This window comes from Trachurus trachurus, assembly GCF_905171665.1.
Source record: "Trachurus trachurus genome assembly, chromosome: 16".
NCBI lineage: Eukaryota > Metazoa > Chordata > Actinopteri > Carangiformes > Carangidae > Trachurus > Trachurus trachurus.
The window spans coordinates 7,202,899-7,217,996 of record NC_139902.1 but is presented as its reverse complement, the minus strand read 5'-3'; the positions used below and the strand labels follow the sequence as shown (position 1 = coordinate 7,217,996).

The following is a 15,098-nucleotide window of genomic DNA, read 5'->3' as shown; positions in this document are numbered from 1 at the left end:
TTTTTTTACCCTAATTTCAAAGCAATGACATTCAAAAACAATCTCCCAAAGTTTCACAGTCCAGATAATTGAGAAAAGGCACGTAAATGCATGATTAAAGTTGACTTGCAAGTTAAACCCTCTGAAAATGAGTGTTGCTTCGGTGCAAAACATGAAATAGCCTATCTTCTGAACCGTTCATGATAGAGACGAGCTGTAAACTGCATCTGAATCGCGGGATTCTCCGCTTTCCGACGGTCATTGAATGTTGCATCTATGACGAGAAGGGACGGATACAGAAACAGATGCTAAACCGAGTAGCATCGACGCTAACAGAGCGTAGCATCGATGCTAAACCGAACGTAGCATCGATGCTAACCCGAACGTACACGCTTGCACATGTTTTACAAAATGTCAACAAAACATGACAACTTCTGAACCGTTTATGATAGAAACGAGCTGCAAAAAGCATCTGAATTGTGAGATTCCCTGCTTTCCGAGGGTCATTGAATGCTGCATCTATGACAACAAGGGGCCGTATAGGGTGCGTGTAATCACGTGGTACAGGAACAGATGCTAGAGTCACTGGCAAAAACTTTAACTGCTATTTTCTCAGGTTTTAGAACGGAGTAAGAGAGTAGGAGATCGTAATTCAAATGGCCACATCTCGAAAACCATCAACTGTATGACTTTGACTAGGGTTTCATTTTAAAGCTTATTTTCTAATCTTTCCATTGATACCAAAATCTCAACTTTGAAATTTGGGTCACTGTGACTCATTTTGATGGATCGGGTCACTATGCTTGGCTTGCTCAAAAACAGAAAGGAATCAGCATAAATAGCAGTCCTAGTGAAGGAAACGGTGATTTGCATTAATCACAGAATTCAACATTAACCTACTTGGCCAAAATAGCCCCCAAAACATGTCTGCAGTAGGATATCTAATTTATGATTTAATTTGTTTATTTATGACACCCAACTGTTTTGAGTTGCAGATACAAAACCCAACTACACAAAAAAAATAAAAATAAAAAATAAAAAAATACAGACTCCTATCCCACTTCCTCAGATTCCGAGGATGAGGGATTCGCATTCAAGTCTATGAGTGTCCCTTTGCGTTCTGGAGCAACGTCGAGGGAGAAACGGTCCCGCCCCCTTCGTCAAAATCCGAGGATGAGGGATTTGCATTCAAGTCTATGAGTGGCCCTTTGCGTTCTGGAGCAACGTCGAGGGAGAAACGGTCCCGCCCCCCTTCGTCAAAATCCGAGGATGAGGGATTTGCATTCAAGTCTATGAGTGGCCCTTTGCGTTCTGGAGCAACGTCGAGGGAGAAACGGTCCCGCCCCCCTTCGTCAAAATCCGAGGATGAGGGATTTGCATTCAAGTCTATGAGTGGCCCTTTGCGTTCTGGAGCAACGTCGAGGGAGAAACGGTCCCGCCCCCCTTCGTCAAAATCCGAGGATGAGGGATTTGCATTCAAGTCTATGAGTGGCCCTTTGCGTTCTGGAGCAACGTCGAGGGAGAAACGGTCCCGCCCCCCTTCGTCAAAATCCGAGGATGAGGGATTTGCATTCAAGTCTATGAGTGTCCCTTTGCGTTCTGGAGCAACGTCGAGGGAGAAACGGTCCCGCCCCCCTTCGTCAAAATCCGAGGATGAGGGATTTGCATTCAAGTCTATGAGTGGCCCTTTGCGTTCTGGAGCAACGTCGAGGGAGAAACGGTCCCGCCCCCCTTCGTCAAAATCCGAGGATGAGGGATTTGCATTCAAGTCTATGAGTGGCCCTTTGCGTTCTGGAGCAACGTCGAGGGAGAAACGGTCCCGCCCCCCTTCGTCAAAATCCGAGGATGAGGGATTTGCATTCAAGTCTATGAGTGGCCCTTTGCGTTCTGGAGCAACGTCGAGGGAGAAACGGTCCCGCCCCCCTTCGTCAAAATCCGAGGATGAGGGATTTGCATTCAAGTCTATGAGTGGCCCTTTGCGTTCTGGAGCAACGTCGAGGGAGAAACGGTCCCGCCCCCCTTCGTCAAAATCCGAGGATGAGGGATTTGCATTCAAGTCTATGAGTGGCCCTTTGCGTTCTGGAGCAACGTCGAGGGAGAAACGGTCCCGCCCCCCTTCGTCAAAATCCGAGGATGAGGGATTTGCATTCAAGTCTATGAGTGGCCCTTTGCGTTCTGGAGCAACGTCGAGGGAGAAACGGTCCCGCCCCCCTTCGTCAAAATCCGAGGATGAGGGATTTGCATTCAAGTCTATGAGTGGCCCTTTGCGTTCTGGAGCAACGTCGAGGGAGAAACGGTCCCGCCCCCCTTCGTCAAAATCCGAGGATGAGGGATTTGCATTCAAGTCTATGAGTGGCCCTATTCGTCGAGAAACGACCTCGAGGGTACCCCCTCCACGTCAGTATATTGACGCAAGGGGCCTTGACCAAGCGTCAACCGTTTGACGCAAAGGGGTGAGACTGTGTTGGTTTTATCTGTCTCAGTATGTCGTCATTGTCCTGTTGTGTCTGTATTTCTTTTAGCCTTTTCTCTGTTGCTGGTAGGCTAGCAATGATGGAGTCGGCGTACAAGTCGGTCTCCTCTTCTGACAGCCCTGCAGGCGTGCTGTTTTCAGGTGCTCTAGACAGCACGTCTGCAGTCGCTATCTCTTTTCCTGGCACATGAGATATTGTGTAGGAAAATCTCATGAGCCGCATGCGTAGACGCTGGATGCGTGGTGGCAACTCATCAAGGCTTTTTGAGCCCAGCAGTGGGACGAGAGGTTTGTGGTCTGTCTCTATGTGAAAGGTTTTCCCGATGAGGAACTCTGCAAACCTCTCACAGGCCCATGTGGAAGCAAGAGCCTCCTTCTCAATCTGAGCATACCTCTGTTCAGTGCTGCTGAGTGCCCTTGATGCATATGCCACTGGTTTCCACTTTGCTGTGCTGTCTTGCCGCTGGAGGAGAACAGCACCCATGCCATATGATGAGGCATCTGCTGAGACAAGCGTGTCAATGTTTGGGTTATACAGAGCTAGACCTGGAGGAGTAGTCAGGTCCTCTTTTATGCTGTCAAAAGCCTGCTGCTGTTGCGGCCCCCAAATCCACATATTTGATTTTTTGATCAGTTCTCTGAGTGGGTGAGTTTTCTCAGCTAGGTGAGGCATGAATTTACCAAGGTGATTAGTCATCCCCAGGAAGCGTCTCACCTCACTGACATTTCTGGGCTCCTTCATGGATTTTACAGCGCTCACCTTGTCTGGGTCTGGACTGACCCCTGCTGACTCGATGATCTGCCCCAGAAACTTTATCTTGCTTTTTGAAAACTCACATTTGTCGTTCAGTGTCACTCCTGCACTCTGCAGCCGTGAGAGTGTCTTCCGCAGCCTCTCATCGTGTTCTGCCTGACTGGCTCCCCAGATGAGCACGTCATCCATGTGGCACACAGTACCATCTATGCCCTCTAGGATCTGCTGCATGCGTTTCTGAAAATGTTCTGGTGCTGATGAGATGCCAAAACATAGACGATTGTAGCAGTACCGTCCGAACGGAGTGATGAACGTGGTCAGCAGAGAAGATTCCTTGGAAAGTGGAATTTGCCAGAATCCTGAGTTGGCATCCAGCTTTGAGAAGACTTTGGCCCCGGTGAGCTGTCCAAGAGTGTTCTCCACCGAGGGAAGTTGATGTCTCTCTCTCTCTACTGACTTATTCAGCTGTGTGAGGTCAGTGCAGATCCTCACAGCTTCTCGTGCGCGTTTAGGAACGACCACCATGGGCGCACACCATGCTGTGGGCTGCTCCACTTTTGAGATGACACCTTGCTGCTCCATGCGATTTAGCTCATTTTTGACTTTAGGAAGGAGGGGAAGTGAGACTCGTCTAGGTGTAGAGACTGCAAAAGGCTTTGCATCTTCCTTGAGAACGATGGTGTACTCACCCCCCATTTTTCCGAGTCCAGAGAAGAGCTTTGGGAATTCTTGCTTCACCACCTCGCTTGTATCCAGGCTGACGTTGTCCAGCCTGACGACCAGCTGCAGCTCTGTGGCGGCTGCTCGGCTTAGCAGCGGTGTCCTCAGCCCATCCACAACATATACAGTCTCTTTCTTTGTTTTATTTCTCTTTTTGAGAGTGGCTTTGAACTTGCCTGTTACTTTCAGAGGGTTTCCTCCTGGCCCTTTCAGAACCATTGTAGCTTTTGATAGCTGACCGTACTGGCCCTCGTCGTACAGTTTTTTGGGTATGGCTGTCACATCTGCGCCAGTGTCAATTTTAAACACTGCTTTGTGGTCATCCATTTTTACCTCAGTCATCCAGGGACCAGCACTGTCCTCTGTCTCTGTTGACATTGAGCCCAGGAAAGAAACTCCATATTCTTCATCACTATCCTCTGTGTGTGACATTGTGGCCATATTCACCTCATGTAACTTTTTTGACCTACAGACTCGAGCATAATGTCCTTTTTTCCTGCACTGGTTGCATGTTGCATCTTTTGCTGGACATTGGTCTTGGCTGTGTCCTCTTGTGTCCCCACACCTTTTGCATGGTCTGTTCTGGGCTTTACTGAACACTGGTTTGGACCGTGGCTGAGCCTGTTTTGTTTTTGCACCACCGCGCTGCTGTGCGTGCATGCTGTCCAGCTGTGTGTTCATCATGTCTCCTTTGCAGTTAGCTTTTAGCAGTTCGTTTTGCTTTTTCACCTGTTCACTCTGTTTAACTAGAGTGACAGCTTTCTGTAGTGTCAGTTCAGGATCCAGCTGTAATCTCTCTGATAGACGTTTGTCTCTCAGACCCACGACCAGTCTGTCTCTCACCATCTCGTCATGTAACGCGCCGTATCCGCAGTGCTCCGCCAGGCAATGTAACGCAGTGATGAACGAGTCAGCTGACTCGCCCGACTCTTGCTGCCGTTGATTAAACATCGCCCGTTCATATATGACGTTCCTGCGAGCGACGAAGTGAGCGTCCAACTTCTCTTTGACTGTGTGGTACTCACTCGCTTCATCAGCCGTTAGGTGCAAGGACGTTAGAATGTCTTCCGCCTCCTCGCCCATTGTGTAGATCAAAGCATTGACTTGATTTTCCTCCGCTTGGGTTTCCAAACCAGAAGCGATACGAAATCGGTCGAATCGTTTGATCCACTTCGGCCATTCCTCTGTTTTGAACGAGTATTTCTCCGGTGGAGCAACTTGAAACTGGTTCATGATCCGCTGTCGATCCGTTGCCTGGTAACGATGCTGTTCAGCTACAAAGTTACTAACGGTTTCCTTCCGCGCAGCGGTTGGCAACACTAACACTAAAAAGACACTTTTTTTTAACGAAAAAATAACAAACCGCCAGCTGACGTTTCACTTGGCTACTAAATAACTTCTGAATAATTAACTTCTGACACCATGTTGTAGCGTTATAACTATCGTCAAGACGAAGGAGGCAGGAGCACATCAGAGACACACCAGCTGTTAGGTCCAGGAAACGTTGGTCTGATTTATTGTCACCATGACAACTATAACATTCTAAAGTCACTAGCAGGACTTATCTCTACAGTTATACCTTTCACCTTTGAGGCGGGTGCAAAGTGGGGTGGGAGCTTGTAGTGACTGACTGTTCCCAGGGTCAGCATGAAAATTGGTGAGGCTGCCTTTAGTTATCATGCTCTAAGATTATGGAACAGCCTCCCCTTGCGCCCCAACATTAATATCATTAAGAAAACCCTGAAAACATTCCTTTTTAGCTGTGCCTTCCAGTAGTCTAGTATAAGGGGCCGTGTCCACCAGATGCGTTTTTAGCGCTCTGGGCGTCTACTTTACATTCAAACCCTATTGAGTTGGGCGCTCACAGCGCTCAGCGCCCTCAGCGGTAAAACGCCCTCAGCGCTTGCTTCTTTTGATCGCGGCGCTCAGAGCGCTTCGAGTTGAAATCTGTTCAACTTTTAGAACAGCGCCGCGCTCGTCAATGTCACTTTTCCCAGCACTGACCAATCAGAATCAAGAAGGGGCGGGACATACGTTACCGACAGCAACACAACCGGAGATGTGGCTCGGCTTATATCATGACCCACACTTGTATTGAAGGTAGGCCGACCTCAGGGTCCATGTCAAAAGCTGCTGCTAATGCTGTTGTGTATGTCTGACACTCGTTGTAGTGTTTACATTAAACAAGGCAGGAACACGGAAGTGTCAGAGGACTCGTTTTGTAACCTAGCAACAGCGGCGTTCTGACGAGGGAGAGAGAGAGCACTAAGCGCTGGGAGAGCAGCGCTGAGAGCGCTGTCAGAGCTAAAAACGCGTCTGGTGGACACGGCCCCTAATGCTTTTATTGCTTTTAACTGTGTTTTTATTTTATTTTATACTATTTTTAATTTTTGGTGGCCCATTATTATTAGTATTGTTATTGTTTTTGTTGGTTTAATTGCCCTGTGGAATGCTCTGTAAAGCACATTGCGCTTCCACACGGAATGAAATGTGCTATATAAATAAAGTTTGCTTGCTTGCTTGCTAGTGCCCTCCCCTGGGGTTGTGACGTGTCAACCCCAGTCTCCCTGAAACTGCCAGTTTGCGTCTGCCATTGGTTCACAGCAGTTTGAAGGCAGAAAAACTTTTTTGCACTTCCTTTTCTGCTGCTATGTCCTCTAACACAAGAAAAATGCCACAGGAACATGTGAAAAGCACGAAAAACACGATTTTCATGGGAGGGGGTCTCTTTAATTAATTCATTAACTCACCACTGGACTTGCCTTGAGGCTCATCTGCCACCTGGTCACCAGGCTGCCTCCTGCTCACCTCCACACGCAGCATCTTTAACTCGCTCTCGCTTTTCTCCAACTTGCACTCCAGCCTCCTGATCTCCTTGTCCCTGTCGGCCACCATCCTCTGGTAGTCCAGCAGCCTGCGTTTCCCGGCGCTGCAGAGGACGCTCATCACCGCGTCGACCGCCGCCCTGATGGCGCTCTCTATGGCCGCAGCCTCGTCCTCGGTGTGCAGACTGGGGGGCACAGCGCCGGGCAGCTCGTGGCTGTTACTGTTGTTGTTATTGTTATTACTCATCATCGCTACTACTCACGTAGAGTCGACTCTAGAGATGACAACACTGCTCTCGCGGTTTGTTTGGTTTTTTACTCACTTTATCCAGGAGAAATGAGCCACAGTCAGACTGCGGTGTGGAAGACAAACATTGTCCGACGACTAGCTGAGACTCTGTACAACAACCGGCACATTTAACACACAAGTCAATGCGAGTTACTGCTAGCTTGCCACTTTCCTTTTTTATTTATTTATTTATTTTCTCCCTCCTCTTCTTTGTCTTCTTCTGCAGCTGCTGCCTCTTCTTTGTCGCAGACCAACTTTACCGCGCGTACCGCCACCTGCCGGTCGGAGGGTGCAGCGTCGCAGCGGTACAGGCTGGTAGAGGTGGTGGCTCAACAACATCAACAAAAAATACCTACATAAAGCCACACTGTGTAGGCTAACTTATTTCATTCAAAAGTATGTATTTAATTAATCAGTAATAACCCCCATCAGCAAACTGAAGTGTTCTGGTAAGCTTTGAATTTGCCGTCATTTTCTCAAAATTAGTTTTTCACTTCACTTCTTTACTTCAACAGCACACTAAACCTTCCACATTTACTATTTATTCCTTTCTATATTCTGGAGGTTTTTACAGAGGGGTTTGTTGATATATCATTCACAGCCTGATTTATAGCCTACAACATTTTATTCCTAAAAACAATGAAGTGAAATTTGATTTTCTTTCTTTCTTCTCATTTACAGAGTGCTAAAAAGAGATATCCAAAATCCCATCTGTAAAAACATTGAACTCTAATATGTCAAAAAGAACAGCAAACAAGAATTTTGAAAGTAGCTTGATCCAATGTTCAGATTTCTGTTCTGACATGCAAAGAAATTAGACAAAAAAAATTGACAAAACTTGTAATACAAAAAATAACTGTCTTCCGAATAAACTCATGGTGATAGTGTTAGAGCTGTGGTGTCTCACCTGTCTCACCTATTCTTGATATTGTGCTGTGTGTATGATCATATATGAGATTATTGTACAAAGACTAATGCACTGACCTACTGTATGAGCAGCATTTTACTATTGGACTGTATGAGGCTGCAGCCTCAGCCATCTCAGTCTACTCTCATGAATATAGGTATAAGACGATACCACATGCCACAAACACTTATTACATCAGCTTCTTCAATTCATTTCTAATCTAATAAAAATCAATAAACATTCATAGAGTTAAAGTTTTATTGATCCCCTTGGGGAAATACTGTACATGATTTGATCCTATCCTCTCAATGCCCCTGTAGTTTCCACTGCACCTTTGATCAGTGCAAGGCTACAAGCAGTTCAACAATTCAAAGATTGATGATGGCCTAGCAAATATCTATAAGCATTTTCTATAAAACAAAGTTGATCTCTTCTTCTTTAAAAGCTGCAAAGTATATAGTAATATATGATCAGTCAGAGAAAAATTAAGAGGCTCATTCACACGTACTGCCTTGCAGTCAGCATAGAAAGCACTAACAGTTGCCAGTTCGAAGGAAAATAATTGAATTTAATATAATTTTGAAAGAGCAATGATCAGTGGAGAAACGTCAGCGCTCAATGATGGAACTTGATCAGTCAGAGTCAGTCAGCAACATTCATGTTTACATTCGGTTGATCAGCCAATGAAAATTCTTTTGATCCTTTCCGGGTTGCAATGCACAGCCACTGTCATCACTCTTGTTAACTTCTCTGTCCAAATCAACCGACGTGACCATTTCATGTTTTTTTTAGCTCTCATCCTCTTGTTGGGAATCCGATGTAACATCTGGACACATCTTCAGACCGGAAACCAAAACAGGAACAACACCCTCTGCTGTTTTGTTGAGAATGCAGTAATCATTACAGAAACATGCAGGTGGTGAACTTTCAGTGACGGGGCTGCTGGGTAAACTGCACCCTGGGCTTTGCGTCAGGTCCTCACAACTGCAACCAGAGTCAGTGCGGCTGATCTCTAAGAAGGTTTGAGGTGGACAGGGAACAACCTGTACCTCTCCATTACCGAAACCCCAGATGGAGCAAGGGAACTGAGTGTAAGACGTGTCCTTTGGACAGACCATAGTAACGGGTTGCGAGACCTCATGCGTCTCAGGTAAGCCAACATATGAGCTTGGACACTGACCGAGCACCAGTGGAGGTGCTGACGGGTTGAGGAAGTCCTGGTTCTCTGCGGGGTCTTTTGTGATGGGTTTGGGCACAACGGTCACTGCACTGGTCACCAAGATCTCCTCAGTTTTATATGTTAGTGTAAATTTGCCTTGAGGTGTAAGCCACTCCTGTCAATAGAGATACTTTGTTTTATAGCACATCCTATGCAACACACACATATTGTAGCCTACCTAATGTAACACTTGACTCTTCCTAGTCACTTTGTTGATTTCTGGATTTTTAATCCAGGGCGAAATTTTAATTTGCCCAATATTTTGTTTATCAACAAACACATGCTTAGCATCAAAATTCTCACATTAGCATGCTAGCATTTACAGTCCAGACTTTAACTTACACAGACACAGCTAATGATGGTTAATAAATAAAAGCTATAAATGCTGTTTTACAGGATTTTAAGAAATGCAATAATGATGTGCGGTGCTTTGTTTAGGCTTAATAATTCTGTTCATCACTATGCAACCAAATTCATAACAGAAGGATGAATTATTCCACAGGAGAAATGCTGAAGTTGAAAACCAAAATACCCTGGAGTCTGGACTATGTCTATCACATGTTAAAATCAAAACTTAGATGACTCAAATCAAACTGTGAAACGGCAAGAGGACATCATCCTACCACCTCACCTGGAGATTGCCTTCATGCTGTTGAAAGAGAGGCTGGAAGAAGGGAGCGGGTGACGGCGTGTGAGACAGAGTCTTGATCTTCATTCTGTTGTGCAAAAAAAGATTAAACCACATCTCACAATCTTTACCCACAGCAGATTACATCAGTTATGACAATTTGAAATTTCCCCTTTCACTGGCATCTCAAAGTACAGAATGTATTACCTTGCTGCGGGGCTGTAGAACAGAAACAGCGCAACTCCAACAATCGCACACACTGGGCCCAGAGATCTGGTCAAGATGACTAATAGACTTTGTTGTTCTGAGAAATCTTCATGAAATAACTCAGAATTAGTGAGTCATATAGAGATGACAGTACGGGTATTCAGTATTATCTATATATCAGTACTATTCTACAAAAAAAGGTGATTAAAAAGAGAATGAGAGTTATCTCCCTTAGATCTTATAACTGACACATGTTATTCATACAGTAGAACGATAGACAACAGACAATACTTGTTCTTGGTGACACTGATATACTGGGATTAATGTAATACAGAGAGAGACAGAAGTCATTGCAGGTCAGGAGAACCTGTATATCAGTACATGTAAAGGCATCATTGATAGTGTTATGCCACCATTAGAAAAAAAAGTGACATCTTACCTTTTTGTACATAATTTTCCCAGCATGTTGTTGGACTCCATTCACTCCAAGTTCCATTATATCCTCGTGGTAAAGGTTTTGATCTCACTTTAATGCAATATGTAGCATCCGTGTCAAAACTTGATCTGGGAATCGATTCAAACGTCTGTATTGGTTTGAGAATCTGAGGAAACAATAAACCAAATATATTGTTAGGTCTAATTGCAGCTGGGCAGTCATCATAGTGTGGATATTTATAACAGTGAATCTTACTTGGCTCCAGCTGCTGTGAGATTTTTGAAGAGAAAGTTCATAGTCAAGATACTGTCCCAGGTAGCGATGGCTTTCATACCCACTTCTCCAAGTGATGTTGACATGCTCAGTCGTGTCATTGACCTCAACATCATGCGGAGGTGTTAGCTGAACTGGTCACAAACATTGAGTTAATCATATTTATATTTACCTCCATGGACATTCATGCAGTGCATCTTGCAAAGACATTTCACTCTCATGGATAATAAGATACACATCTATGATACTATCATAATAGGCTGATAACATTTTATGGGTGTCAAACACATGCGTACACAGCTGCACACACACACACACACAATCTGTCACACACACTAGTTACGTGCATGAAGTATAGCTGGTTCATACTTACTGTTCATTGATGGCTTAAACTTTTGTATCAGAGAGAGGCAGGCAGATTCATTACAAAGTTGTATGGACAGTTCAGTGCCACTGAGCAACCTTCCCTCCACTACTTTACAGACACATCTGTATGTGTTTTTCATTAGCACAAGTGGACAAGTATGCGTAACTTGCCGATCCCTAGGGATACAAAAATACAACAACACAACAGTAACATGTTTAAATCATTTATGCCACAAACACAATCATTGCTTTCTGTGCAAATTCTCTTCCATTATTAACATAATTCTGTAAGAGGTGCATTTACCATGATATGTAAGTGAATTTTAGGCTGTAATTGGTGTTTTGTGGTCCTGCAGGATTAGTTGTGATGTTCAAGACGCAGGTAACGGATTTCCAGTAGGCAGTCGCACATGAATATCCATCAACTACACAAGAGGGAAAAACAGATTACTGCTTTGTGTGTGTGTGTGTGTCATTTGACACGATCCATGATATAAAAAGATTGACCTCAGATCCTTGAGTAAATGTACATAACAAAATCTGTGAAAAAGAGCCCCCCACATTAATGTCTTAATTTTTATATTACAAGTTGTTATAGGGCAAGGTGGAGCCACTTCATTCATTTGCATAGAGGTGGGTAGTAGTAGTCCAGAGGCTGCCAATCCAGCGATCAGAGTCACATGTTAAATCTGACAGGCTGTTCAATGGTTAAAGGCAACTCAAGCCATCCGATAAATAAATAAATAAATAAATAAATAAATAGGACAAGGTTTTTCTTAAGTGTATAATTATACACAGCATGGAAGCACAGCACTTCCAATTGTTCTTCACTACAATACTCACTAAAGAACTAAGTAAATGTTCACTACCACTGGGGTAGTAAAGATAGCCTATTACTCAACTGTTACAGGTACAATAACCAAATAATGTGAATAATACTTGACATTTATAATCTATAGTTTAACATTTCCTTTGAACCTCCCACTATGGTTGATAACTGGAATGTGTGACAGACCCATTTGAAATTATCTGTGCACAAATTCTTGTACAAAGGGGGTGAAGGTCACAAACATCAAGACCACAAGATGAGATATGCTATAAGCAGCCATATTTAAGCAAATCCAAAAAATGGCTCAGAAGAAAGCAGCCCTGTCAGAAGAAAGGAAAGCAGTACCTCTGAAGCAGCTGGTCACTGCAAAGATGCTGGAGCACCAACACACGAACACAAGAAGCTGTAGACACGTCATGTCTCCATGGGGATGAGCATCACTCTGTGGATATGAATAAATATGTCATCTTTAAATGTCTCATACTGCCACTATGATACATAACATTTATCAATTAAGTCTGCTTCAACATGTATCTCTCACTAAGACATGCCTGTGACAGGACTGAGACAAATACACAAGAAATTTACAAACATATCAATGTGTAACTACATTATTTATGATTGGAAAAGAAAAATCAATTGCTGTCATGGGTATTGTGATGTGCTATTACCTTGGGGGCTGCCCTGGTGCTGCTGAGGTCTCAGACTGAATGAGATGGAACTGAGGTTTTAATTTATCATCAGTTGCATCACAGGAAGTCAAACCTCTTCACGTCACAGGAGTCTTTTTCTTTTTCTGGTTTTAGTCTGTGCACGTGCCTCTGTTCAGTGTGTGTGAAACACTACCACATGCTCTGTTAGAACTTTTTTTTTTCTTAAAATAGAATTTGATACAGAAACCATGTTATAAAACTCCTCTCATTTCACCCTGGGTTATATTTTTTGCTATGGTGGATCATCAAAGGTGTAACTGAATCAATTTTGTCCAAAGAAAAAAACAATGTCTTTTTGTAATCACAGTCACAGGCTTTAACTTCTCTACAAGAGTGTTTTCATGATGGTGGCAAAGAGAGTTGTGCAACATTCATCATCTCCCATACTCTATAGGTGCTCATCTGGGTAGACATCTCGTTACCACACAGCGCAAAGACCGTGATCAAACCCTCCAGCAAGCCCTTTAGAGCCTCTATGGAGGTATGCCCTTCTCCATTTTGTTTCCTTCAATTGGACATAATTGATAAATATACTGACCAATAGCAGGCATGACATAAACCCCCAACAGATATGAAATGAAAGGAACGTCTGCATGTCCTTTCTGCAGTTACCACTGGATTAACATCACTGTACAGGGAATTGGTCAGGTACACTTTTAATTTTTACACAATACACAATGTTATCTTCCCATCAACTTTACAAATTGTGCTTGTCTTCTAGCTTTCTCCAACTTAACGTGGAGGTGACTGTCAGGGTTATTCAGTGTTGATTGTAGCAGCTGAGAACCACCACTGTTTTCAGGCCATCTGTCTTTGCTGTTGACCTGGAAAAACTTATTCTTTGAGTACTGAAAGTTTGCAATCTGAAAAATCCACCAAAATCATCTTCAACTGGCCCAAATTGTGGCTGCCCCGCAGAAATAGCCTCTCTCACAGTTCCTAAGCCTATTATTCTTGGATAAGTAGCCAAGTGAGGTTTGCTGTTGTGGCACTTTAACTGGGGAATCAATTGCTCTTCACAATCCAAATCACATTATCATTACCACTTTTTTTTTTTTTTTTACTACTGTTCACTGTAAGATCCAAGACAAATTTCCCATAGGCACAATAACGTCTATCTCATCCTAGCCTAATGAAAAATGCAATTTTCCCCAACATGATTTGAACTAATGGAGAGTTTTAGCATTATATGTTATACTGTGTTTCATATGTGTCCTGTTTACTGTGTAATTGTGGTAAGAAAAGTGATAATCATCAAGTCATTATTATCAAATGTTAACGTGACAATACTTGACAAAACACCCATATATTTCTCATTTGTTAATATGGAATTCAAATCGATATTTATCCAATAGAAAAATTATTTCCCTTCTACTAACCAAAAGGACATCACGAGTTTGTGTGCTTGATTAATTGTTCAAAATCTACATCAATGATATATCACTATTCCAAGATGGATTTGCAATGTCAACTTTTATGCAGATGATACAATAATGCATGCACAGAGCTGCGCCAGCCATAAATCTAAATCTAACTCTGGACACCTCCATACTAAACAGGTAGGCTATGTGACAAGCTTCACGTGTTTGATCATCACTGATATTCAAAATTATGTTTTCATTGATGGGCAAACCCCATAAAATAATATGATAGAAATACTGCCTAACAGTTGTATGCTGTTTCCAGTTTACATCCATGTCTGCACAGACTCAAATGTCATACTGTCTGTGAATCTAAGACTCTTTTTCTTTCTTTTTGAAAAAGCTATCAAGTGTACCTTTTAGCTTTCAACTTTCAAGGTAGACATCCAAGATAAGCATCACTGAGTCAGTATCTCATGACATGAAATACAATCACTTCCTCCCACTCTGATTCAAAGTTACAATCTGATGTCACAGTGTTGCTGAACTGTGACCTTATATCATATCTTTTTGATCTTTTCATTTTGAATGACATTTTGTAATATGAATTATTTAGTAATAGCCAAAAGGGTATTTGTGAGGTAATAGTGACTGGCACACAGCCTGAAAACATAATCACTTGGCCGCAGCTCAAGTACTAATAGTAACAACAATTACAATAAAAAAAAAAAAACAGTAGCTACTTAAGTTTTACATGACAAGTTGAAATTCTTGATGATGCAAGACTTGAAGGTGCCAATGATGACAGCTGTAGCATGACTAGCCCTAACTTATGGGAAGCAGACAAACATCAGATTGAGTGATAACATGGACTAAAAGTCACTATTGTTACAGACTTTACTCTGTATTAATACAGGTGGTGTAGGATAAGGATACAGGCTTTGACTAGCAACACTGTGAGACCCTTAGCTGGCAAGGAAACTCAGGATGTGGAAAGTAAATGAGCCACTCTTCCCCCTCCCACTACAGGACACATCAAGAGCTCTTTCAAAATCCACCCCCAGACACTCACTGTTAGATATAATCAGTTAACTGACAAATATTTACATATTATGATGA

At 43.2% G+C, this 15,098-nt stretch overlaps 2 protein-coding genes across 2 annotated transcripts in view; both read right to left on the bottom strand.

Moving 5' to 3' along the window:
- Window positions 1-7,184, bottom strand: part of LOC310999920 (uncharacterized protein) — a 45,370-nt gene extending 38,186 nt beyond the window's left edge. Inside the window, exon 1 of the mRNA XM_083990528.1 lies at window positions 6,677-7,184. Coding sequence (XP_083846654.1) covers window positions 6,677-7,001 — 325 coding nt within the window. The 5' untranslated portion in view covers window positions 7,002-7,184. The remainder of the gene's footprint in view (window positions 1-6,676) is intronic.
- Window positions 7,185-8,735: 1,551 nt separating this feature from the next.
- LOC310999189 (uncharacterized protein) lies at window positions 8,736-12,323 on the bottom strand (the record flags this gene model as incomplete). The annotated part of the gene is made up of 6 exons (XM_083989513.1): window positions 8,736-9,281; window positions 9,798-9,882; window positions 10,002-10,098; window positions 10,186-10,189; window positions 10,693-10,844; window positions 12,251-12,323. The coding sequence occupies 6 exons, from the start codon at window positions 12,321-12,323 to the stop codon at window positions 8,736-8,738; spliced, it is 957 nt and encodes a 318-aa protein (XP_083845639.1).
- Between the last annotated feature and the right edge of the window lie 2,775 nt (window positions 12,324-15,098).